The following is a 26,891-nucleotide window of genomic DNA, read 5'->3' as shown; positions in this document are numbered from 1 at the left end:
ATATGGTAAAAGTAGTGATGCTAAGATAATAAATTTGCATTTTTTATTAAATAAAAAATGATGTACTGTGGTCCACTATAGTGGCTTATATGCAAATATAGCACCGAAACCCATGTATATGCAAGAAAATTGGATTGAACCCTTTGATACCTGCGGAAGTTGGCTTGATATCTTTAAAAAAAATAACTGAAAAGGGGGACCAGCAACTTAACAAGAAATAGCCAAAAAAGTTGCAAAAAAACAAACATAAATTACTGGAAAATTACCTGAAAATAAAAAAAGAGAAAAAAGGGAAAAAAACACACAAGAAAAAAAAAATCAAAACAACAAAACAAAATAATAAATAAAGCAAAAAAGCAAAAAAATGACCCAAAGAAAGTGCTAATATATTTTTCTCTTTCTTTTTTTAATATACAATTAAACAAATTATAAAGATAGTTAGCCAGACATTTTTTCATTTTTTATTTTTATTTTTATAATATATAATAATCTTCCCTTGCTAATTTTCAAATCATTGTCACCTTTTAAATAATTTTTTAAAATAATTTTTTGCACAAATTTCTTGCTTAGTTGCTGATTACTTTTTTCCCCATGTTTTTAAAAGAAATAAATAAATCAAACCAGTTTCCTCAGATTCAGAGATTGTAGCTTGTTAAAGGCATCTGAAGGCAGCACAAGAAAACTGATGTTAATCCATGTTAAAGGGTTAAATAGCTGTCTTCTGTGATCCCTTTGCATGACAGTTTAAGACCAATTTTCTAACAACCAAAATTAAAGGACAATTTTATTTTGTCCAAATGTTTATTGTCACATAAAGCATGACTTTTCTGTCCAGTGAAAAGGTTTAATTATCTATGTCAAATGTTGTAAAAACATGGAAGACCATGAACATATTATATTATAATAAAATAATCTACTGGATTACCAACAGGAATGGGAAATTTCCAGCATTTTTGGCAGATTTTCTTTGCAATTTTGTGTTTCTAAATCTGCATGTGAGATTCTCCTGCTTGGATTTAAGAAAAGGAATTTATTAAATAATCTAACAAAAAATAAATGTTACCAATTATTTTGAGACTTTACGATGCAAAGTCAGAAAAAAGCCTTAGCCTTAGCATTTTTAAGACTTTTGAAAGATAAATTTAAGTCATTTTAATACCAATTAAGGCCTTCATTCAGGATCCGCAGGACCCCTGACAGACCATTTTATCCAAACACAAAGACATACACAAATAGTTCTGCTTTTGGTAACTTTATACAAACCTGTTTCTCTTTTTCTCCGTCATCCTTGTCAGGTTCATCCTCAGGTGCTGAGCTGGGTTTAACCTCTTTGGTCGGCGGCATGGGAGGTTTGAGGACCTTTTTCGGGGGAGTGACCTCGGGCTCGGCCTCCTCCTCTGCACCTCCTGTCTGTTTCTCTGCAGCTCCACTGTCACTGGACGGAGGAGTCGAGACTGTTGTTGCCTCTTTTGGTGTTTCAGTGCCGTCGACGGTGGCATGATGGGTCCCGTTAGGCATCGTGGCATCCTCGAGATCGAGATCCAGACGCAGGATACCGTCAGACGACACATCAGCTACCTGAAAAATCACATTTAATTCAATGTAAAGCAAAAAAATATTAAATTCTAAAATAAAAGCTGTTATACAAACATACCTAACTAGCAGGAAACAATCCTGCAACACTGGCTAACGTTACCTACAAGCTGCAATAATGTCTTGACGAAAAAAGTTAATGAAATGTTCAAAGAACGTTTTAAGGATGTTTATCATTTCAAATAATGTTCCTGTAAAGTTAAACACTGATGTTATAAATGCCACATAGTGAGGATGTTTTGGTGATGTTGAGAGGTGACAGATTCTTTCATAAAACGTTCCCAAAACGTTACATGAGAACAAAGGCAGAACGTTTTCAAAGCAACATTCAGAAAATATTATTGAGGAGTGAGATTACAGACTTTTTTTTTTAGATGAAACTGTGATACCTCATGTGATATATTTACAATAAAAAATTTGAACTTTTTTATGTTTATAGAGAATGTTGGCTTTACTTTAAGAAGAACGTTGTGGGAACATAAAGAAAACTTACCACTGAAAACGTTACTTAAACATTCAGTGGTTGCATTGTAACATTCTCAGAACGTTTTTACAACCAAAAATTGCGAGCTGGGATAACGTTGGTTGCAAATAAAGGCAGCTAAAAACAGAAATACTGTCTTTTTTTTATCTTTAATTTTTAATAATAACTTAACAGAAAGTTATAATAGTAAACTGTCGGTACAACTGAAACTGCTTTTAACCAGCGTTACATCTGTTGTTTTTATTTTTAGACAGGAAAATACATTTTAAAAAGTACACACACACACACACACACACACACACACACACACACACACATATACATACATCCACACAGGAAATCTGCATGTGAAGCTGCTATAAACTTAACGGTAGCTTAACAGCAACCAATAAATAGCAACGATGGCTGCAATTAATTAGTGCTAATAAACAAACAAGTCTACATATTTCTGTATAATAATTTTGTCTTCTTTTGAAAAAGACAAACAACAGATTTTGAGGTCATTTTCTTGCCATATTTTCCTAATTTCTTGCAGTTTGCCAAGCACCTTTTGCCAAGTTCAGAATCAGAATCAGCTTTATTGGCCGGGTGTGCTTACACAAACAAGGAATTTAACTTTATTTAGCTTTGCTTTCAATGTACAGGAAATTAAGCATTAAATATAAAAGGAAAATAAAAAAGAGAAATGAAAATAAATAAATAAAAACAGAAAAATATCATTTTAAATTAGGTATGTACAAGCCCCAATTAAATAATTTTAGCTAATATTATATATTCAGCTATATAATACTCTTTTTTACAGGTTTAAGAGGTTTTTAATGCTTGCAAAAGACATCCGAATGCAGCACAAGGAAACTTTTGACAGTCCAGGTGTTAAAGGGTTAAAGTTTTTATCCTGCTTGGATCTGTGATTTTTTGGGTCAGTTTTAGTAAAACCTTAACTTTCTCCGGTGTAGGTTCGCTCTTCGGTTCTTACCGTGTTTTATTCCGGTAAAAAGTGAACCGGCTTCATACAGGACTGAAAACATGGAGTTAACCTTGTTACCTTGACAACCCCAAATCCTGCTTCGTAGACACTTTTTCGTACATAAATAGAAGATTTTATTCACACACTCATACTCACAAGCATGAGAAGAAGAAGAAATTAGACGGAGTTGAAATTTAAACATTGACTGACTTATTGTAGCAACAGAGCTAACCACACAGTTTCTTATTACACACACACACACACACACACACACACACACACACACACACAGACATGAATGGATTCTCACATTCACACACACACAAACCTCTTTCATGTGTATCCTGGTCGGTGGCCGCCGGTTACGGTTTCCTTTGGGCCTTGTTCGAGTAACATGCTCTAAATTACTGCTTTCATCGACCGTCACCTGTGAAAACATTACACTTATTCAGGGTCAGTGCACATTTTGGTTTTCGGATTTTCCTTTTAGGAACAGAAGTGAAAAACAAGAAAAAAACAACTTCTTTGATTTTCATTTCAAAATCCCAAAGTGAAAAACAGGCCGTTTTTAGTTTTTAGGGGTCAGACATGGAATATAGAGAACGGACATTCATTTTTATTTTGCCTTTTTCCTAACGAAAAACAAATGAATAAATAAAATAAAATAGCAAGAATACAAAGACAAAAAAACATACTATGAGAATAAAAAATAAATATTAAAAAATAAATAAAATAATCAATTTCCTGACAAACACGCAGAGATTTCGGTAGATTAAAGACCTTGTTTTGACAAGTCCAAAATTATATCATAATATAGCTATTACAGTGCTAGTTAAAACTAATTATAACAATAAGTTTAGTTTTCACTTCTTTCACTGACTATTTTGGTGCACTGAATAATGTTTTTGGGTTTTTTTGTGTGTGTGTATGAAACTTCCAGTTTCAGATAATGAAAATACAACTGCTGTTATTTTTAAATTATTACTATTATTTTTGTTTTCTTGGTATTTTTCTATTTTTTATAATTTTTTTGAAAGAGCAAATTTAGTGGCTCTTTTTTCTGTATATTCATTTCTGACCCCATTATTCATTTTTGGATTTTGAAACAGAAATAAAATAACTATTTGTTTTCTGTTTTTTCATTTCTGTTTCTGGAAGGGAAAATCCAAACACCAAAAAATACACTGACCAAAAAAATACCTTTTCCACTGAGTCCACCTGAGCTTAAAAAAGGTGAATAAAACTCTGAAATGACAGAGATGTGTACCTCATCAAAGATTTTGTTCTTTGCTCGATTGATGCCGTCTAGCAGAGCTTTGATCCAGGCCTCCTTCTCCTCCGCAGTCTGAGCCTGGAGCTTCACATCGTGAACCTGTCGGCAGAGAAATGTGACTCGAGTCAGCTGTAAATTCAAGACATTCAATATTCAAAATGAAATCCAAAATTGGAAAATAAAAAAATTTTAAAAAAAGTATTTTAATTATTGGTTTATGAATCAGATACCAAAAAATAAATGACGGTTTGTTTTTGGATTTTATGCTCGGATCAAAAATAGGAAATGAAAAAATGATATTATATCACATATTATTATTATTTTGATATTTAATTTATGCACGGAGGCTGCCTGGCCTCTCGCCTGTTTTATAGTTTGCTGGCAATATGTTTATTTCTGTAATATAATATCTCTTTTCTTGTTAAATTACGATTTTTTTTGCTTAAAATTACAACTTAACTCATTAAATCCCAACTTTATTCTTGTAAAATTATGACTTTTTTTCTTGTAAATCTGTAACCTTATTCTCATAAAACTCCAAGTTTATTTTCATAATCCCGACTTAATTCTCTTAATATTATGATTTTATTCTCGAAATATAACAACAAAAAAACTGTCTTTAACATCCTCCATTGTAGGTATCTGATTCATACACAAATAATGACAAAACCAATTTTTAATTTTCCAATTTTGGATTATTAAATTAAAAATCAAATGAACAAATGATGCACGGATTTAACGTAGAGTCTTTTCCTTTTTCTGAAATTTCTCTCTTTCTTTCTTTTACATTAGAAGAAAATTCCGAAAATTCTCATTTTGAGCATTTTTTGTCACTAAAGCAAGGATACACAACTTGTCCACACATTTTTAAGATTTAAGGATATTTCTATGATTTAAGGGCATTTCTAGGATTTTATGACGTTTTGAGAGCTTTAGAACATTTCTCAGATTTTAGGACATTTCTAAGATTTTCGGATGTTTAGGGACATTTCTAGGATTTATGGACATTTCTAGGAATTTAGGACATTAGGGTCTTAGCAGGGACCTCTGTCGGGGGTTGCTGAGGATCCTCCACTGGCCCTTTTTTTTAAAAAAAGAAAAAAAAGCTCTGTTTTGATCCTGTTTCATGCACCCTGGTAGGTTATGTATGCTAAAAGGACAAAACAATTCCCAGTGTGATTGTGATTTAGAAAATGGTTGGCTGGCCACCTGGCACCTTATCGGGAGCCAGATTTGGCCCACGGGCCATTAGTTGAGTATCACTGCCATTAGTGTATAAAACGGCACAAAACTGAGCTTGTTTATCTAAAAGCTGTTGATGAAAAGATAAAACAGTTTAGGATACTCGCTTAAACATGAACTTATATCAACATTTCTGACTGCCCCCCATTCAGAGCAGTCTGGGCCTGATACAAGCGAAACTTTGAGTATCTTCACTGTGAAAAGCAGCCGCAGGTGATTGGTTGTGAGACACACTGCTGCTGCTTTAACAAAATCTTTCTGGCATCGTTGAGCCGTGCAGAGCCCGAGCTGAAGAGGGTTACCCCGGAGAAACCACGAGGCAGCCAAGAAGCTGTTCACATCCTGGTCAGACTCAGCCACTTCATTCACTCTGAAACACCACAATAGACTACAAACTACCAACAGAGTCGGGAGCCCGGAGTTTAACAAACAGGGGACTGTTTAAAAATGCTGAATGATGATATCTTCACTTGCAAAAAATCTTTATGAAACAGCATATCCCTTTTTATTTCTTTAGAAAATGACAGACAATTAATACCAAAACACTTGGTCTTGATATCTGGACTCTGATCAGAGTGATTTTTGCAGCATCTTTTTTTTTAATTGCTGCTCGGCCACTGAAGCACCTGTGCTTACCTGAACTCACAGATTTCACATTTCGATAATGACGATGAGGTTCACTTTTTGTTTTGTTGTTCATTATGACTGAGAAATGTACTTTTTTACTAAAATTTCGTCAATTCATGCCGACTTCTTTTGGTTGGTCGATTATGAAATCTTGATCTTGCTTCAGGATGGGAACTTTTTTTGTTTCAGATTTTCTTCAAGTTTGTGAAAGAAGGCAGAATATTTTATTTAAGACCGAGCTGAGTCACTTTTAATCTTTGTAATGAAATGAAATGTAATTCATTATTTTGACTGCAGCTCTTATAAACCCATTAGGGTTGGGCACGTTGTGTGCAAGACACGAAAAATAAAAGAAAATGTTTGAAATGTTTCAAATCAACAAAGACAGCAGTATGTCCACGCAGAGCTAAAGTCCAGGAGGACGCTGAGGTCTGCAGGCTGGTGTGTGACTCACTGCTCGGCCTGGTCACAGCAGTCAGACCGGGGGGAAAAAGTGACACAAATGCAAGACACGAGAGCAATACTGCAATACTGTGTGTCTGTGAAGTAATATGCTTAGTGCTCTCTCTCTCTGTCTCTCTCTCTCTCACACACACACACACACACACACACACACACACACACACACACACACACACACACACACACACACACGTCCACATTGTAGCATTGCACATATAAACACCTCCCTCACTGTCATGGCAGCTGTTCAAGTTGCAGAGTTGGCAAAGTCGTGACACGAGTCTCTCACTACATCAGCAAAATTCACTACTTGTACATGACATTTTTTAATGCTACTTTTCTTAAGTTTTTGGGTTGTTTTTTTTTTGCAATTTTAACAAGTACGACAGGAAATGAGGGAGAAAGATGCAACAAAGACCCCCAGCTGGACTCGAACCAGGGATGCACATCTGCGCAGAGACATGTTTAACCCTTAGCATCCCGATTCAAGCTGTTGCACCAGATGGGCGGGGCTTGTTCAGAGCTGACAGGACACAAACCTCCGAAGTAAATTCAAAAAATGCACTGCAGAAATTGTATGATGCCATCAACAGCAATTTTCAAAGCAGCTGCTGATTTAATCAACTCATCCTTCAACTCCAAAGATGTATCGGGATCGAAGACAAATTTTAATTTCATTTCGCAAAATTTGTTTAAAAAAATGGCGAAGAAATCTGCCTTTTATCCTCTGAGGTTTGATACCAACCTCAGCTCTGAACAAGAGTTCTTGGTGCCACAGAGTATTTCTTCATTTTCAGTAAATGGAAACCGTTCTGCAACACTGTGTGGGAGCAGCAGCGGTGTAAAAGGTTAGAGAGGCTTCAGACCTCAGACTGAAAGACGGGTTATTGAAATGCGTCTCATTATAAAGTGCCGAGGAGGCCTCCAGCTGCTCTGGTGGAGATGTAAACAGGTAATGCTGTGGTGAGTTTCCGCAGACATTATATGAGAGTGTACAACAGCATGTGGGCTCGTTAAAACTACCCTGGATATATAATTAGTATTTAAAAACTTTTCACTCAGTTTGTCAGAGCCAGTGCCCAAAAATAAAAGCTGACCTCAAAGAGGAAGTGACAACAGCTCCTGACAGCCCGCAGCCTAATTGAAACTGTGCTGAAGATTTCCTGAGCACCGAAAAGGTTTGTGTTTCAGCATGTCCGCATCCTCACAGATATCATCACCTTTTTGAGTTTTTACAGAGAACGTGTCAGAAAACTTTAACTGTTTTTACCTGTTTTTTTGCCAGTGTCAGGAAGTAACTAGCTACATGTAATTATATTGCAAAATAAATTCAATTGTTATCTGTTGCAGTTAGTCAACGAGCAATATAACAAGACACGGCCCAAAAAATTGCAAAAAAAAAAATAATAATAATAAATAAAATAAATATATATTTTTTTTAAATTAAAATAACTAAATATTAAAATAAATAAATAGAAAATGCACAAGAAAATAATCTGAAAATAAGCAAAACAAACAAAAAAAAGTAAAAAAACAGAAAACAATCAAGAAAATGACCCAAATGATGCTGGGCAAAAAGTATATATATATATAATGTAATATAATAATAATGTAGTTTTCAGCTAATTTCTTGCCAAATTGATTGATGCTGTTGTTCCCAATGTTTTCCATAAAAATCAAGACAATTGTTTGGTTTTCAAATGGTTAAAAAGGGGTTACATCTGAAAACATTAGCCATACCTTTAATTGTCATGTATGTTTGTCCGTACGCTCTGCTCTCCCACTAACAAGCTCCGACAGCGCCTCCGCATCCTAACAGCGTGATGCAGTGTTGGGATTAAACTGATCCCAGTTCAGGAGTAGAATCGCCCTTCACTCATTGAATTTCCTGGTTGGTAATCAATGTCAGGTTATCGCTGACTTGAGATCAGCGGGAAAGCTCGGACACGTCGCGTCACTGACGTCACTTGTGCGCGGGCGCGCCTTCACCAACTAACATTTACTGCTGCCATCAAAACTAGCTTGTAGCTAACCAAATTTAAGTTGGGAAACTGAAATGTGAAAATGGACCGTTGAAAACCGTGAAAATGTGCCAGAAACATGTTGGATAACTTTTCATCCACACCTGAGGAGCAACAGGACAGGGAGGAGCTTCCTCCACCTGCCGGAGAGTGACTTTAAATATATTTACATCCATCAAATCAATCTCTCCCTCTCTCATTTTGTGTGTGTGTGTGTGTGTGTGTGTGTGTGTGACACATGGTTTAAAATGCAAGGTTTAGGGGCCGGTGTGTGCGTAATTGTCCGCAGAACAGACCGTCCTCGTCTGTTGCGCTTGTTGTTGCGTGTGGAAAAGGAGTGAGTGAAATCATCTCAGTAATCATCTGAACGTGTGTGTTACGTTACGTGTGTTGTGTGTTTCTTGTTGCTGAGAGGACGGTATTATTTTTCATGCATACATGCAACATATTGATTAGTGGAGCTTTAAAGCAGAAAAGTGAAAGTGCTCTAACTCACTTTTTTGTCAGGAGTCATTTTCTAATAACATGAAACTAGCGGACGATGATCTTCTCGTTTTTATCAGTCTTGTTGAACCATGACTAAACTTCACGAATTTCATCATCTGTTTTCAGATATCAGATTTTGTACACATCCTGTCACCTTCTGCGTCAGGGTTCAAACGCATTTTTTTTTGTTGTTTTTTCTGTGACACGGCATGTCGAAACTATAACAGAGTTTAAATTTTCTCTGTCACTCGATCATAGTGCGACTGTTTTTAAACTCACCGACGGTTCAGATAAACAGGCTTTAGTTCTGCATTTGTGGTCAGTGCATGTTGTCCTCTGCTATTGACATTCAACTCTAAATGTGTCAGTTTCATTTCCTTCATTCCACTTTTTAGGGTATGTACGTAGAGCTTCTCTAGGTTTTAGTGTTGGTCCTTTGCATCGTTGCATTGCGGAGAGGAAGTAATAGCCAAACAGACGCTTTTAGAATCAGCGACTTTATTAAAATCACGTCTTAAAACCCATTTTTATAAACTTGCTTTTATGCAATGTCATCTATTTTAACTTGTCTTAATTTATTCTTTTATTCTGTCTTAAAAGTGTTATGCTATTAATTCTGTGTTTACTGCTCATATTCTTTGAATTGTATTTGCTCTTTTTGGTTTAGGTTGTTATTGTTATTTCTGTTCTGTCGTCGTTTCTCTTTGGTTTCGGCCTAAATTCAGCATTATTTTTGGCTCTTATAGTTAAACTTCTGAAAGAAACCCGTCTTGCCTCTGCTTTGCCTTGTTTGTCAAAGCACTTTGTAAACTCAGTTTTTAAAAGTTATTATCATCATCATCATTATTATTTTGTTATTATTATCTTTATTATTATCTTTATTATTATTATTATTATTATTATCTTTATAATTATTATTATTATTATATTATCATTATTATCATTGTTGTTGTTGTTGTTATTGTTATTGTTATTGTTATTGTTATTATTATTAAGTTTGATACTTTTAATGTGCAGGGTTAGAAATAGTTTGGGATTTTACACCTGGAAGAGAACTGCACATATTGTACAAATTATAGGTTAATTGAAAAAAAGAAGTGTAACGCAGATATTGCAGATATGCAAAAATTTTGACACTGATCTTTCAAATTTCGTGTCAAAATGACACAATGTTTATCTTATCTATTCGCTTCAGATAAATTGCTGCAAAATAATTATGACTAATGGTATCAAAAAGGGTATAAAAAAACCCTACGAAAATTTAAAGAAGTACAGTAGTCACACCTCTCACATCTAATAGATTCAGATCTTCTGTAAACTACAAGTCACTACCTTGCTGGATCTGCTCGCTTTCACCCGTTAAAACACACAGTGTCTTTACATGATGGTAGATAAAGTTGAATTATTGTGTAAGTGCGACTAAAACTAGACTAACACGCTGCATTATTTCATCTTTCACCAAAGCTTCGACACAAACAACCATCCGTCCGCTCACCTTATTTCCAGTCTTGGGTGATCGAATCAATATCAGTCTGTGCTTCCTCTTGAAGGGGCTCTTTAATTCATGACATTGATCGTAGTTTTCCAGGTCAAACCTCTCTAAGCAGTTCTGCAGGTCCTGCAACACGAGATTACGGATAAATTAGCTGCAGATCTGTTATTCAAATTAATAAAAGCAATACCAATAATAACAACTTTATTTCTACAGAACCTTTAAAAAAAGCTAAAAACAATGTGTACAAGATATACAACAAAGTAAAATAATACTAGTTAGCCCTTTGAAACCTCAGGAACTTTGTTTAATTTCTTTCAAACATATGATAAGAAGGAGCAACTTAAGAAGACATGGCCCAAAAGTTAGCAAAAAGTTAGTAAAAAAAAAAAAAAAAGGTACAAAAAAATTTCCTGAAAAAAAGTAAAAAGCAAACAAATAAAAAAGAAAGTGGCAGAAAATTAAATAAAAATAATTTTTCATGATTTCAAATATAAAATTATCATAATTATAAGATTTTTCAATAATTTTGGATGATTTTCTGATAATCCTCCCTTCTTTTTTAAAACTATTTTCCTGTAATCTTCTCATCACATTTCACTAATTTTACAGCAATTTGTGGGACATTTAAACCAGTTTACTCTGGTTTTAAAGGGTTAAATAGCATGTGAAAGGTGTCTGAACGTAACACAAGAAAACTGGTGTGGATGCAGGTTCCTGAGGGTTAAGAAAAGGCTAAACCATAAAAGTGAATTCTGGGCTTTGTGGAGGACCTCAGGCAGCGATCGGGCTCAGGTGAAGTTAGCGAGTCATCTTAAAATATTCAAATCAAATGTGAAACTCAGGTAAACCAGTGAAGGAAGAAAGGATTAGCGTTATGTCGTTGCTTCTCTTGCTTTAACAGATTATAACAATAAAAATGATTATTTTAGCTTTTTATTAACGTCAACAAACCCCGCAGGGAGAAAACCCAGCAAACTTCTCACTGTGTTGTCTGTGCATCCAGATTTATCGGATATTCAGAATAATGTTGTGACAATGACGTGAAAACAAACAGAGTAACATGATCTTCCAACAGTTACATGACATCTTACAGTCACATGTTGAAACTTGGTGGCCGTGCTGCAGAATAAAAACGTGCTGCAGAAATATGTGGCGTACCTCATTTTCATACACCACAATCTCCGTCCTCTCCACGTGGATGTAGCGGTCCTTGTAGCTCGCCACCAGTTTGCCGTGGGCTTTCTTCACCCAGCCAGCCTTACCCAGGAACTTTGGCTCTTTATTCTGGGCTGGGTCCTCTTTCGCACCCTGCAATGACAGAGGAAGGAAATCACACTCAAAACACACACACGAGTGTACAAGCGGAGAGCCGACTGTCAACATTTTTGTGCTGCAATCAGACCCCTTTTCACTGGTATAAAAACCTCTAAAATCTCAGGAAATTGGCTTGATTTCTTGTAAAAACACAGGAAAAAAATAATGTGCAACCTGATGAGAAATGTCCTGCAAACTGCATTAAAAAAAAAAAAAAAATCAAAAAAGGTGACGAGGAAATTATCTAATTTAGTTGGATTTAAAAAAAAAAAAAAAAGTCCAGAAAACTAAATTTATAATTCTCTTAATTATGCATTTGATTTTTTTTTCTTTCTTTTTTTCATATTTTGCTTATTTTTTCCAGTGATTTTCTTTAGATATAATTTTTTTTTTAAACTAATTTTTTAGGTAATTTTTAGGCAATTTCTTGTTATGTTGCTGGTCACTGTCTTTCCAAATATCAAGCCGCTTTTTTCAGTTTCAAAGGGTTAAACAAAAAACATTTCAGTATTTCTTCCAACCACTCCCAGTTCTGTGCTCCGGTGATGTTTAAAGAAATGTGGCTGTGCGATCACTTTCAGCTCAGAGCGAGCTCTGTAAACAGCGCGGCGTTTCTGCAAAAACAGTTTGGTGGTGAACTCTGCTGAGGCGTTTAAAGAGCAGCAGCTCTCACTTCTTATGAGGCTTTTTCATTTCTGCCCTCTTTCTGACACACCTCACCTCTCACTTTAACGCCTCCGGACAGTTTCTACTCTGTGCTTCTCTGATTTGCTCCCCACACATTTAGTCATCACTTGTTGTCCACATATGGGCAGAAGTAGACGAAAACATGTCACTTCTGTTTGCAGAGCGGCTCAAAGTGAAGATAGCAGCGGCTGCTAGGCAACACAAAACACACACGCGCTTTGTGTGATTAATAATGAAACTGTGAACAAAATAAAAGGGAATTGAAACACTTTACATCCATAACGAAAATGGCTCAGAGTGCTGCTGTGTTCATCCAGTACGTGTGGCACACTTACAGAAACATGCCAGCGTGTTCTGGGAATGAGGAAATATGCAAGAAAAAGATTTAAAAACGTCAAATGTTAAAAAAGGAGTTTTGTCGTTGCCTCTCAACTTTTTTTATTTTCTTTTTTCCCACCTATTCTATTTTATTTTTTAAGATATCTTTGTTGTCACTGTACGAGTACAATGAAATGCTGACGGAGAGTTTTACATGCATTTACGGAGCGATGAAAAAAGAAACACACAAAGCAGGTTTCCATTAACCCTAAAAATGAGCAAACTGAAATTGCAAATATAAAATACGCCTTATGTAAACATGTCAGTTTTGACAAAACTGTCTTTTATCGCAAAAAAGTTTTTACTCTTGCATGAGATGGTATTTCATGCAATTCCAAAAAGCAATATTTGGCAAAACTTTTTTTGCTTTTCCAGGTCACATGATGCTACGGCTGTGTGCATGATGCAGCAGGAGCTACAGGAGCTGTTATCGCATCACACAACTCTGAGAAAGTTGAGCGGATCATCTGAAGTTTTGAATCCACAATTCCTCTGTGAAATCCCTCATACGTCGCCGCTCCCACATATAAGCAGCTGGTCTTTCCATTATTGCTCACATAACACGCCTACGTCGCCTTTCATTGGAAATAATGACGGTTATTTTTTTGGCTGCAATAGAAATAAAGCTGCTAATGTTTTGAACATCCATCGCCGTGCTTCTTGGGAGAAGTCGCAGAACATCACACAACAGCGTTTTATTGACATTTTGTAAATATGGCTTAAGTTTTGCACAAATCTGTGATGGAAACCTGCCTAATGACGCACAAGATTTTTTTTAAAACTGGGACGACTCCGTCTCTTTGTGGCTAAACGAGACGACAGAAGACATCCTCACCCTGAGCAAAGCTTCACAGTGGTGTCGTGGTGGTGAAACTGAAGTTGTGCAGCTGTACTGCAGTTTATTCGTATTTTACATTTGGCGATTGTATTAACGCATCAAAAATCAGAAAAGTGGTGTTTGTGAGGATGATCTTGCTGAACAAAAAAAGTACATATTTATTAATTTACTTTTTTTCTGCAATGATCCAAAATCCAACAGAAACATTTTTTTAACTGTATGTTTCTCTTTCTGTTTTGTTTTTAACTTTAGTTTACATTTTATTATTATATTACGTTTCTTGTGCTCTTTCTTTACACTGTAAACAGCAAATCGGGACGTGTGTGTGCCGAATTAATGAGTACTTTCTTGTAAAGTACTAAATATGTACTTAGTAGTGTTGAGGATGGACAGGAAAAGCTCAAAAATATAAGTACGTGAATTTATTGTGAAAATCTCCTATTTGTTATATATTGTGTGTGTGGTCTTTATGTTGAATAATTAAATGAAAAAATCCCGTAGGCTTTTTTTTTGAGGAAATATGGACTAGATAACCTCCGTGTAAGTCTACAAAAAGACGTGATCCCTACAGTGCTCTATTGTATCTGCTGCCGACCTCCATGAAATATAAACTTGTGCATATATAAATATATATATTTATATTTATACTTGCAGAGTAAGCATAAGATGCAGATCCACTCCTTTTCCACAGTGATAAAAACAGTAACTGAGTTGCAGGTGTCTGCAGAATTCACAGCCTTTGTTTCTGTTGGAGGAACTTCCACAGGATATCTTTTTGTTTTTTCTTTTTTGGGATTAGGTGGGAGGTCATCTCACTGTTTTTCCACTTTCACTGTGACGGCAAGTGCTTCTCCACTCGGTAAACAGCAGTGCAGCTGTGAAGAAAGGAACGCCAGGCGGGCGGAGAGGAGAGACGTGCCAGACAGAGAGCGAGGAGGGCAAAATTAAACTTTGTAAAGCTACTAAAATAGAGCGATAAGTTCATGACAAAAAGACAGAGAGGCCTCGGCACGCCTCTGAACGTGGAAAAAACTCATGGCGAGGTGGAGCGCGTCAAACTCTTGCAACAGAGCAGCAGTGAGAGGTTTCCATTACTCAGGCCTCAGCTGACTGCTATAGCTCTGCACTGTGATATCATTAAACACCTCCAATTCTGGACTCACACAGGAAGTCTGCTCTGCACCGAAACACACACCTAACCGTAAGTTTTACCCAAACTGCCCACACGAGTTTGTGCAATCTATAAGCTGTCCTTTCTGCGGTGTTGTGGGAAGCTCTAAAGCGTCACCTCACATTGTGCAGAGTCAAATAATGTGCAGGTAATGCAGCGGTAAAATTACAGCGTGCTGAAGGTACCTCGTGCGAACTGAGTCTTACAAGAGGCAGAGAGAAAAAAAGAGCGCAGCGTTTTGTGGAAGCGGCACACCTTAGCAGACATGTGTTTCTGATGAAGTTTTCGGTCAGGGAGCATCTGGCATTCATTGATTTTCACGCTGACCTGCCCAGCTTGAAGTCACCACGAGCCTCGCCGGAGCTCACACTTTACACCCACTAACCCGTCACGCCTGGAGCTGGGAGACGACAGCAGGGCTGGAAAATTTAGACTGTTTTGCTGGCGTGATTCACAGGTTTTTAGCGCTGAGTTTGGACATATTTTTACCAATAAAGTTTCATGACATTTCAATGGCAAAGTCAAGACCACACATTCACTGAAACGACCATCGATACTCCTTATCTGTTCTTTCTCAGCATATATAATAGGTTTTAAAATATATGTTATCTTAAAAATAATAAATTCAGATCAGGATTAGAACTGAATATTTAAATATAACTAAGGGACTGTTGTATTTTGCTGTTTTATTACTGCTGACTTTTTTTGCAATTTTTTTTTTTGCATTTTTCAATAAAATACATATATTTTTTAATTAAAAAAACATTTTTTATTTTTTTTTATTTTAATTTTTGACAATTTTTAAAGAAAACATAATTTTTTTGCCATTTTTGAAGAAAATACTTTTTGTTGATTTTTTTCGTTGTTGTTTTTTGTGATTTATGAAAAAAATAATCTAAAAGCGCATTATCTTCTGGATAATGTGGATCTTCTGGATCTATCTGGATTATTCTGGATTTTCAATCTCCGCCGGCCCCTAGACACATCGTGTTATTATTCAGGTTTGTGTAGATGTAATGTGACATAATGCTGTGCGTATTTTAGTGTACTTTTTAAATTATGTAGAGTCTCCGAGTACCTTGAAAAGTTCTCTAGAAATGATGATGATGATTATGATTATTAATGTTATTATTGCCATTATTGTCATTATTATTAAGGCGATGACAATGATTATTATCATTTGTGAAACAGATTTCCATGATTTTTCCAAATCTTTCAGGGTATATTTAGATCTCCAAAACTTTTTCAGGATTGAAAATTACTATTTACAAATTCCACGACTTTCCTGGGTTTTTTAATGACTGTAAAAACCGTGTTAGCCTTAAATAAAGCATTCAGTGACGTCATCACTTCTGCCTGACAAAAGCTACACGATTCTCTCTGACTCTAGATTTTGTCTTAAAAACTGTCAAAAATGATCTTCTTCATTGTGAGGATGCTCTTTCTGTTTGGTGCCGTTGCTGCCAGTGTTGTTACGGCCAAATGTGCAGCAAGAAATGACACAAAGCTGCAGGGACGTCCACAGCCGACCATCAGAAACAGACGTCCTGGTTGCTCGGTGTTGCACTGGGATTCTCGAGCGAGTCAGTCACTGTGCACAATGTATGCTTTCTGACGTGATTTACACTGAAGCTTTACTGCATGCTTTTATGCCGAAAGACAATACGGCCTCTGTTCTACCCATCAGACCACAGATGGGCCCAAAAGCTCTCATATGTTTGCTAACAATAAGATAAAAGTACTGACATAAATATAAGTTGAGCTCTTTAATTTACTGTCACATAGCATACTCTCTGTCAGTATGGAAATCCTTATAATTAGTTACTAAAGGGAAACTTCACCAATTTTCAAACAGCTTTGCACATAACAGTGTGGTTAGTCGTCACATTAAAGTCCAGAAAAGGGAAGTCTCGTCTGATGGTGGGACGAGAGTGAAGCAGCGGGGGTTTAATTACAGATCGATCACTTCAGGCGAAGAGGTATCTGTTTTTAAACTGCTGTCGTGTGAACATTCATGCACAAGTAAAAGCTGCATTCTTCCTTTCACCATAAAGCTGAACAGCACAGCCTTTATTCTGAACTTACAAATGTTAAAATAACACCAACTACAAAAATAAGGTGCCAATAGGAAATTGTAGTTCCCATAAAATATGCAATTATGATTATTTTCAATGCTGACGTGTCATTAAGTGTCTTTTTTGTCCAAAACCACAAAGATATTTAATTTACAACAATAAGAAGCGCAGCATATCCTCACATTAGAGACACCAAAACCTGAAAATATTTGGTGCTTCTTCTTGATTAATTACTTTTATATCACATCAGATACAATTAGATTGACCAAATATCAAAATAATCAAAATTCATCAGATAATTGACTATTTGTTTCAGTTCTAGTTTCTATAAGGCAGGTTTTCATTGACCCTTAAATTGAGCAAATTTAAATTAGGAATATAAAATATAATATAAAATACGCCTAATAGAAACATGGTTATGTTAGTGATACACGATTATTAGGATTATTTCAACTGATATCGAAAACCCATAATTTCCAGCTTCTCATTGCCGCTAAGATACCGATAATTTCTTTTTATTGGTTTTTATGAAAGGCTGCGACGAGTACAGATGAATTTAACATTATAGCTCTGACTTAACCAAATAAAACTGACATTACTACAACCAACACAACAAAAACAACAGTTGTGACTCTTAAAAATTTTTGTTTTTTAATAAAATGCTCTGATAATCTGTCAAATTAGAGTAACTGTAAATTGTATCACGCAATAAGAATATAAAAGCTTTTATAAAACCAAAAGCCTTCGGCTGCTTAGTCTGCAGATAAAACACTGACGAATAGATGGCAGAAAATATTTTAACACATTTTCGACTGATCTAGCATTAGTATGACGTCACGCGCAGCATAATGCAGTGTGCAGTGCTGGCAGAGCGAAACCATGGGCAACACGGGCGATTTTCAAAGCATTTATGCTTATCATCATCGGCTCTATTTATTGGCTCAAAATTCAATTATCTGAATTATCGGTATGACAACGTAAGTCCCGTTATCAGGTCAAAAATTATTGTGCATTCCTACTCAATTTCTACAAAAAACCCTCCCATTTCTGGAGTTTTTACGCTTGAATGAGGTGGTATATCAGGCTATTTGAAAGAGCCATATTTCACAAAACTGCTATGGAAACATTTTTTTGGCTTTTCTAGATCACATGATGCTGTGACATTCAGGAAGTGGCTCCCTCATGATGCAGCAGGAGCTACAAGAGCTGTTATTGTATCACATAACTCTGAGAAAGTTGAGCGGATCATCGAAAACTTTTGAATCCACAATTCCTCCGTGAAATCCTGGACTATCAGCTCCCAGAAATCCCTCATACTCAGCCGCTCCCACGTTTAACAAAATCTGTCCACAGACAGACGGAGACATAAATCTCAAAACACTCAAAACCACTTCTGTGGTATTTCCTGCTCCACATGTGCCACCAGGACCACATTTCACCATGATGACACACACACAGACTCCTGGCGTGAAAATTACCAGCCGTTGCGACATTGTCACGGCTGGTAATAAGCAACATTGCAACAGTTTTCGGTTTTGAGAAGTGCTGATGGACGGTTTTCATTTTCAGGGTTGCTGGGGACTGAAGTGTGTCCCGGCGGACACTGGCTGAGCGGTGGGTACGCACTGACGACCGCCCCCGCCACATCCACTGACAGGCAAACAGAGCGGCGAAGGGATGATGCATTTTTTGTAGGGCAACCACGAAGTGAACGTCGCACCGGTTCCCTCATCAAACCTTAGGGGATTTTCGATTATTGCCAAAAATAAGCTCTGTGGAGAACAAAAGTTTATGATACTTACACGCTTTGTTCAGCATGATGATCTTCACAGATGAACACCACTTTTGTGTGTTTTGAAGCATAAATGAAATTGTCAGAAGTAAAAAGCTATTGTTGGGCTACACACAAACTACATCGTGGTCACGCAACTTAAACTTCACCACTACAAACACTGTAAAAACACGTTAAAACACAATCGAAAACTATTATAAACAGATAAATCTACAACTTTGAGTGCTCTGTAAAGCTGTAAAGGAGGTGATCGGGTTTAATGAGTTTCTGTGTCGCTGTGATGACGTCTAACGACAAACACTGTAGTGCCATTTAGCCACGTGTTAGCAACCACCTTTTTAAGACGAGTAAAACCTTAAAAGTTCAAAAATTGGGTTTTAAGCGGACGGATTTTATGTCGCAGAACAAAATGCGTAAATATCTTTAGCCTGTATTAACCACAGACCTTATTTAAGGCATTTTACTGAACATCCGTTAAAAAAACGCCACAGACTTTAAGACGCGCGAACCGGACGTGCTAACAGGCTAACGGACTTCCGTGTTTATGGACTCGTAACTTCGCCTCTCTGTAGAGTCGCCAGGTAACCTGCATGTCTTTGGACTGTGAAGAAGAAGCTGGTAACCCAAAAAAAGACCTCGCTGACACTGGGCAGGTTCGAACAGGTGGTTTCTAACCACTGCACCCCTGTGCCACAAACATTTCATCAACGATTAATTAACTGTTCAAAAAGAAACGAATGATTTCCACCAGAATCCGTGTTCGGTCCGGCTCCACAGGAAGTCAGACAGCGACAAAACATTAAAAACATTCGGTTAATTTTCGGAATAAAACACTGTGTGTTGATTGTATTTCACGTAAATATATCAACAAAAAGTCACAATGGGCAGATCCGGGTCTGGAATAATGATTTTCAAAACTATATATAGTTAACATAACTAAATATTAAAAATCATGTTACAGAATTATTATACTTTTAAGTCTTGTTTTCCTTGTTTTTTTTTAAATTTCTTTTTATTTCTGTTTTTGTTACTGATTTTAAGGTAATTTTTTTCTACTTTCTACAAACTAATTTTTACAGTAATTTCTTCTTTCGTTACACAAACTCTCTTTGCTCTTTCAGTCTAATAAATACGTGATAAATGTCTCTTTTAACTGCCACAATCATATAAACAAGCAAAGCAGCGTAACTAAAGCACCTCTCAGCCTAAATCGGCTCTTCATTACTGGTGCACGTGGTTTGGCGCTCGGTGAGTGGACGCTTCTTATTTAAATGCACTGTGGAGTCGTAGATTAGTGCACAGGTTTGTGCTGTTTATACCGATGTTTTCACCAGAATTTCATGCAAATCTCCGCTGTGGAAATGTTCAGACTGTCACCTGATATTGTCTATGCAGATAAAAGAACAGGATTTTTACTTCCCACTTTGCAACAACTGTGTATAAAAACAGGTCCTGATATTAAAAAGAGAAAAAAAGTGAAAAATATGGAGAAGTATCAAAGAAAGAAGCAACAGCATTACTTCACTGTTTTGATATAGCCCTTTGAAACTTGAGTAAAATTTCTTTCAAAAACATGGGAAGAAGGCAATGACAAACATAAGAAGAAATTAACCAACAATAAGCAAGCGATTTCTATTTTAAAAAAAAAGAAAGTAGAAGAAAATACCCTAAAAAGACAAACAAACAAAAAAAACGGGTATGTAAACAGGTAAGTAAAAAGCAAATAAAAAAAGTACTTGAAAAAATGTTTACAAAATTAGAATAACTCTGCAGAATATTTAAAAATATCTGATTATGGTAATTATAAAAATAGTTGTCTGGAAATTTTCCCTTTCTTTTTTTTTTTTTTAAAGTAATCTTCTATATCTATTAATTTTCTTACAATTTGGAGAAAATGTCTTGCCAAATTGCTCATTACCTTTTTTCCCCTCGTTTTCAAAAGGAACCAAACCAGTTTGGTCAGGTTTAAAAACAACAACAACAACAAAAAAAACCCCAGAAAAATTAGCCAAAAAAACTAAAAAAATAAATAAAAAAGAAGAAATTAAAAAGCAAAAACAAGAAAATTATAAAATGTGCTTACAAATGAGAATGATTCTGCAGAATAATTCTAAATTTATAATTATATATTGACAAAATAGTTTTCTGGACATATTTCCCTTGCTTTAAAAATAACCATATCTACTAATTTCTAACAATTTGGAGAAAATTTCTCGCCATGATGCTCATTACCTTTTTCTCCCCAAGTTTTTTTTAAATAAATCAAACCAGTTTGTATTTAAAAGTTTAAATCCCTGTGAAAGACCCCTGAGCACCACAGATAAAGTGACATATAGTTTTCAAAAGGTCGACTCTAAATTAACCCCTTGTGCTGTAAGAAGAAAATGTCCCCCGAAAGAGCATTTTTCTTCATCTTTTGTCTCCGCGAGGACTCAAATCATTCTCATGCATTCACTACTGAGCACTTTCTGTCTCACAAAGCACTTTCCCAGAAAATCGTCAGCGGCGCCCCAGTAAGACGATGTGCACACACACGCAGCCATTGTGCAGCGCAGGCCTGGATGGCAGCGCGATGATGAGAGAGGGTTAATTGTTTTCTGCCCTGACACATAATGTAGCAGTCTGTTTCCTCTTTGCTCAGCGGGTCAGACAGACACGTCACACGCTGCACTCTGGGTCAGAGGGATGGCGATATAAAGGATGACTCACGGTGCTGAGACGCACGGTCATCATGGCAGGGCCGCGGCGGTTTCGGGGGTGAAAGATAAAGAGGATAAAGGGCAAAATGTGAAAAGGAGGAGATGAGAAAATGACAATAAAAAAATAAAATAAACAAACAGATAAGAGCCGAGCAGCTGTCAGAGGGCGGACGAGCGAGCGCGAACTAACAATCTGTCCAGTCATCGAAATTAGAATATCCAAACCACAACAGCCTTAAAAGTCAAAACGAATTTCACTTTTTGTGAGGAGAAAATAACAACTTTTCACTGCAGATAGAGCACATTTTTTTTGCTTTTTCAAAAGAGGCTAAAAACACGTGTTTTTGTCGCAGTACACTGCTGGCCGGAGCACATCATACTTTTCAGGAAGTCTGCAGAGATGGTACGTCATGACTGTATGTCGTCACTTATCTGTTTCCACTGCACTTTCAGTACAATATCCAACCCACAAATATTTCACAACCACAAAAGTCAAAATGACTCAAAAGGTCAAAATGAATTTCACTTTTTGTGTGGAGAAAATACACAATACACTGCAGCTATAGAGCACATTTTATACTTTTCAAAAGAGGAAAAAAAAAAAAAAAAAAAGAAAAAAAGGTGGTTTTTTTTGGTTGTCATGGCACACCACTGACTGTAGCACGTCATAGTTTTCCAAATTTTCAAGAAATTGGAAAAGACGGAAAGTCATGACTGTGTGAATCTGTGTCCACTGCACATATATAATATAATATAATATAATATAATATAATAAAAATGTTTCAAAACTATAAAAGTCAAAATGAATTTCACTTTTTGTGTGGAGAAAATACACTATACATTTTCTACTTTTCAAAAGAGGTTAAAAAAGGTGTTTATGTTGTGGTTCACCGCTGACTGAAGCATGTCACATTTCTCCAAATTTTTAGGAAATCTGCAAAGATGGTTCGTCATGACTGTGTCGTCACGTTTGTTTCCACTGCACTTAAAATACAAATATTTCAAAATTATAAAAGTGAGGAAGAAATATAAACTATTCACTGCAGATATTGAGCAAAATTTTCTACTTTTTCAAAATTGGTTGAAAAAGGTGTTGGGACGTATTTATGTCATGGCACACCGCTGACTGGAGCACGACATATTTCTCCAGATTTTCAGGAAAACTGGCAAAGACGTCATGACCGTGTCGTCATTTATTGTCTGAATCTGTTTCTACTGCACATTCATCTTTTATTGATGCACCACCTTTCCACCTCTCAAGAGTTAAGACTTTTTTTTGTAATATTTCAATTTTCCTTCCCAATTTTTGGTACTTCGATTTTTTGTTTTTCCACAAAATGTGAAATGTGCATTAAAAACAGGTGGATGGAAATGCAACTTCTGTCTGCCTACAAACTGACTTTGGAATTACTGTACCTATCAAATAATTCACCAATTTCTTTCAAATTTCAGGGTGACTTTAAATAAAAACTTGCGTATTTCTAAACACAGACCCCATTTTCCCATGTTTTTGTGTCTAAGTTACTAATTGGAAGAATAGTTTTTGAAATTGGTCCAGTATTGACTGAGACTGCTGCAGCCTGCAGCTGCGAAACATGCTGCAGTGTAACCACTCAGGGCATTTGTGCATCATCAATTTACATCCACAAAAAGTGCTGTTTTTTGCAACTGGCAGGCTCAAACTTTTTGGCAACATTATTTGAAAAGATCTCTGCAGAAATAGAGATTTTTGTTCAAAGGTAAGATCCATTTTTCTGAAGCAGAAACAGCCTCAACATCACTATCGCCAAACCCACCAGACTCCATTTAAATAATCAGCAATTTTATTATTGCAATAAACGCGCCATTTAAAGTCGACAGAGACAACACAAAACTAAAACAAAAACTATCTGGGGTCGTCTTTTCACTGTTCCGGCAATCACCAACTCCGATTTTGTGAAAATAAATTCATTATTCATCTAATTAGATGTGAAAATATGTTGGCTATATACATGTGAAAATTACTGTTTATTTAAATGGAGTCTGGTGTGGGTGGCTATTACGCTTTCAGGGCTTTTTTGACTTACATCTTAAGCTAAATGCTTAAGATGTAACCCTTTTAAATCTGGGAATATTGCCTTCTTTCAAAAAAAAAAAAGAAAAAAAACAATGACCCAAAAATAAGCAAGAATATAGCCAAATGTACAAAAAAATGGCATGAATATTACTAAATAAATTAAAATTAAAAAAAAGAGGAAAGAAATGATCTGGGGGAAAAAATGCTTAAAAATTCTAATAATTCTGTAAAATAATTTTAAATATCTCATTATGAATATATTATAAATGTAGTTCATTACACATTTCCTCCTAGATTTTTTAGATTTTAAAAGTTTTAAAGTTTTAAAATCTACTAATGTATTGTATTTGTGGACATTTCTTGCCGAGTTGCCTTTTTTTCCATGTTTTTGAAAGGATCCAAACCAATTCGCTCAGGGTCCAAATACTTGTGAAAGGCATCTGAATGCAGCACAGGGAATTTGATGTCGATCCAGGTTTCAAAGGGTTAATGATGAAGTCTGTTGTTGGTGGTTGATGTATGTAAGAATTAGGGATTGCATAGTCTTACATCTGGTTTAAATGTGTGTTGAAGCTGTTTAAAGTTTTATAGCATTCATGGTCTGGACTGAAGAGTTATTCAAGTATGCTTTTTTTTTAAATTAAAAAGCAGAAAAAATGCATTTAATGATCAGATTATGGGGGAAAAGGGAAGGCAGTTTATCTAACAGTTTCTGATCAGTGTTACAATAAAAGGGCGGGGTACAACATATGTGAAAATGCTTGCAACAAGTTCCCTGCATGCTGTAGGTAACACGACTTCCTTTTTCACGTACGTTGGCTTCCTCAAAATGCCAAATTACCATCACAGTCAACAAAATGTTACGTTGGTGTTTTAGAATAAAAATGTTTTGTTTTTTATGCAAATGCCACACACCAAACTTCAACGTCAATACAAAACTCGTGACGACACTGTTCTCTCTGCCAAATATCGTTTATACATACGGTAAATCTCAATTTAGTTGGTTATAATTTTAAAAAGTAAACGTATGTAAGACTTTTTTAACACTTTTTCTGACACATTCACTTGTCATTGTGAGTTCGGCTAAGGTTCAATCCCCCAAGTATATTTTATTTGTGAAACCTCAACACTTAGATACGTTATAACCGAAAACCTCCGCTGCTGAGATGAACCGTTATGAGACACGCGAAACTTAATACTAAATGTTAAAATGCTATTTTAAAATGCGCAGAATGATAATTGTAATGGAGCCGAATTTACAAGAGGACTCATCTGACTCAGAAAATGTCAAAATTGTTGTTTTTTATATTATGTGTGTACGTCCAAACGAAGCGCTAATATAAAAATGGCAGATTTTTAAACGGAGTTCGTTGCGCTCCATTTGAGTGTCTTCTGGATTCTGACCAAAGAAGCTGATGAAACAGATTGACAGGTGGGCAGGTGCTTTGTGCCAAAAAATGTCGACTCTAGATGAGTGTTACAGACAGTCTGGTATCGCTATATAATCTCGGATAAACTTCTCTTTCGTGCATGTGTCACGGTAAAGTCGGTTTGAACCCGCACGGCCACCTCTTCTATGGGCCCTAACTTTGCTCTATTAACTTGGTCGCGCCCTTGCAGATTTGTTTTGTTCCCTAAGTTTACAACATCACATGCAAAGTGCAGTTTTCACTTAAAAAACTTAAAACTTGATTTACATTGCAAAGACATCTAAAAGGCGAAGCAGCACACACAGAGGGAGTGAAGAGACTACTCACATCTTCCATGATAAAGGACCAAAATCCGTTATGTGAGAGTTGAGCAGCCTAAAATCACTCGACGTCGCCCTTTATCCTCTCCAGAAACTGTTTACTTCTCCCCTGTCGGTCGGCAGCTGACACATTTCCAACCGCAAATGAAGAAAATAGGGAACCGTGTCGTTTATGACAGTAAGCAGGCTCGTCTTCTCTTTTTTTCCTCTTTTGCTTCGGATGAAAAAAGAAAAAGTTCGCAGAAAAAAGTTTGGTTTCCGGTTGCTTTACACTCTTGAATCAAGCAGCAGTGTGTCGAGGAGGAGCAACGCGAGCTGTGCATCATCAGTCTGATTCAAACTCAGCACCCGAAGCTTCGCGAGGAGGAAATTTCAGCACGCGTGCATCCAAAGTTTTGCATTTCTCGGATCAGATCTGCAGAAAGCTGCAGAAAGTGACTGCAAACGGTCCGAGCTGCAGCAGCATCCTCGCAGATTCATAGAAAGCAGCTCTCGCATCAAAAAATCACTCTGCGGAAAACTTTGCAAATAGGCACCAAACTCTAGAAGGAGGTGTTTTTCGGGGTTGTTGTGTGATTAGATGCTCTCAAAGTGCTTTTAAAATTCAAAACTGCGTCTTTTTCGGGACACTGTGGATGATGGGCTTCATAGTGGCCTCTGGTGTTACTGCACGGACACTTCCTGGTGGGTGTGGCTGATCCCGGGCCTGCTGGTGACTGACGGGACGGTAAAAACATGAACTACAGCAGCGATACTCAACTTACGGTCCGCGGGCCTAATCTGGCCCCCGACAAGGTGCTGGGCGGCCCCCAAACATTTTCTAATTCACAATAAAAATAAAGTGATTCACATCGGGAACTGTTTTTGTACTTTTAGTATACATAAGGTGTCAGAGTGCATAAAAGAGTGCAAAATAAAGCTTGTTTATCAAAAACTGTGCCAGTGGAGGATCCCACGCACTCCCCGAGAGAGGTTAAGCTAAGACCCTAATGTTCTAAAATCTTACAAATGTCCTAAAATCCTAGAAATATCCTAAGATACTAGAAACGACCAGCAATCCTAGAAACGTCCTAAAATCCTAGAAATGTCCTAAAATCCCAGAAATGTCCTACAATCTCAGAAATGTCATAAAATCCTAGAAATATCTTGAAATCCTAGAAATGCCTTAAAATCCTAGAATTGCCCTAAAGTCCTAGAAATGTCCTAAAATTCCAGAAATGTCCTAAAATCCCAGAAATGTCCTACAATCTCAGAAATGTCCTAAAAGTCCAGAAATATCTTGAAATCCTATAAATGTCCTAAAATCCCAGAAATGTCTTAAAATCCTAGAAATATCTTGAAATCCTATAAATGTCTTAAAATCCTAGAAATGTCCTACAATCTCAGAAATGTCCTAAAAGTCCAGAAATATCTTGAAATCCTAGAAATGCCTTAAAAGCCTAGAAATGTCCTAAAATCCCAGAAATGTCCTAAAATCCTAG

The 26,891-nt window shown here is 36.4% G+C and overlaps 1 protein-coding gene across 1 annotated transcript in view; it reads right to left on the bottom strand.

Annotated features, from left to right (window-relative positions):
* plekho2 (pleckstrin homology domain containing O2) overlaps window positions 1-25,744 on the bottom strand; it is a 29,951-nt gene extending 4,207 nt beyond the window's left edge. The window contains exons 1-6 of the mRNA XM_088085175.1: window positions 25,418-25,744; window positions 11,809-11,958; window positions 10,651-10,773; window positions 4,312-4,416; window positions 3,373-3,471; window positions 1,264-1,578 (exon numbers count right to left, since the gene is read on the bottom strand). Coding sequence (XP_087941301.1) covers window positions 1,264-1,578; window positions 3,373-3,471; window positions 4,312-4,416; window positions 10,651-10,773; window positions 11,809-11,958; window positions 25,418-25,426 — 801 coding nt within the window. The 5' untranslated portion in view covers window positions 25,427-25,744. The remainder of the gene's footprint in view (window positions 1-1,263; window positions 1,579-3,372; window positions 3,472-4,311; window positions 4,417-10,650; window positions 10,774-11,808; window positions 11,959-25,417) is intronic.
* Between the last annotated feature and the right edge of the window lie 1,147 nt (window positions 25,745-26,891).

The sequence above is a fragment of the Plectropomus leopardus genome, chromosome 1 (genome assembly GCF_026936395.1).
Source record: "Plectropomus leopardus strain MGB_pleo_1.0 chromosome 1, ASM2693639v1, whole genome shotgun sequence".
Lineage (NCBI taxonomy): Eukaryota > Metazoa > Chordata > Actinopteri > Perciformes > Serranidae > Plectropomus > Plectropomus leopardus.
The sequence above is the reverse complement of the archived record's forward strand: the minus strand, read 5'-3'. Positions and strand labels throughout refer to the sequence as shown.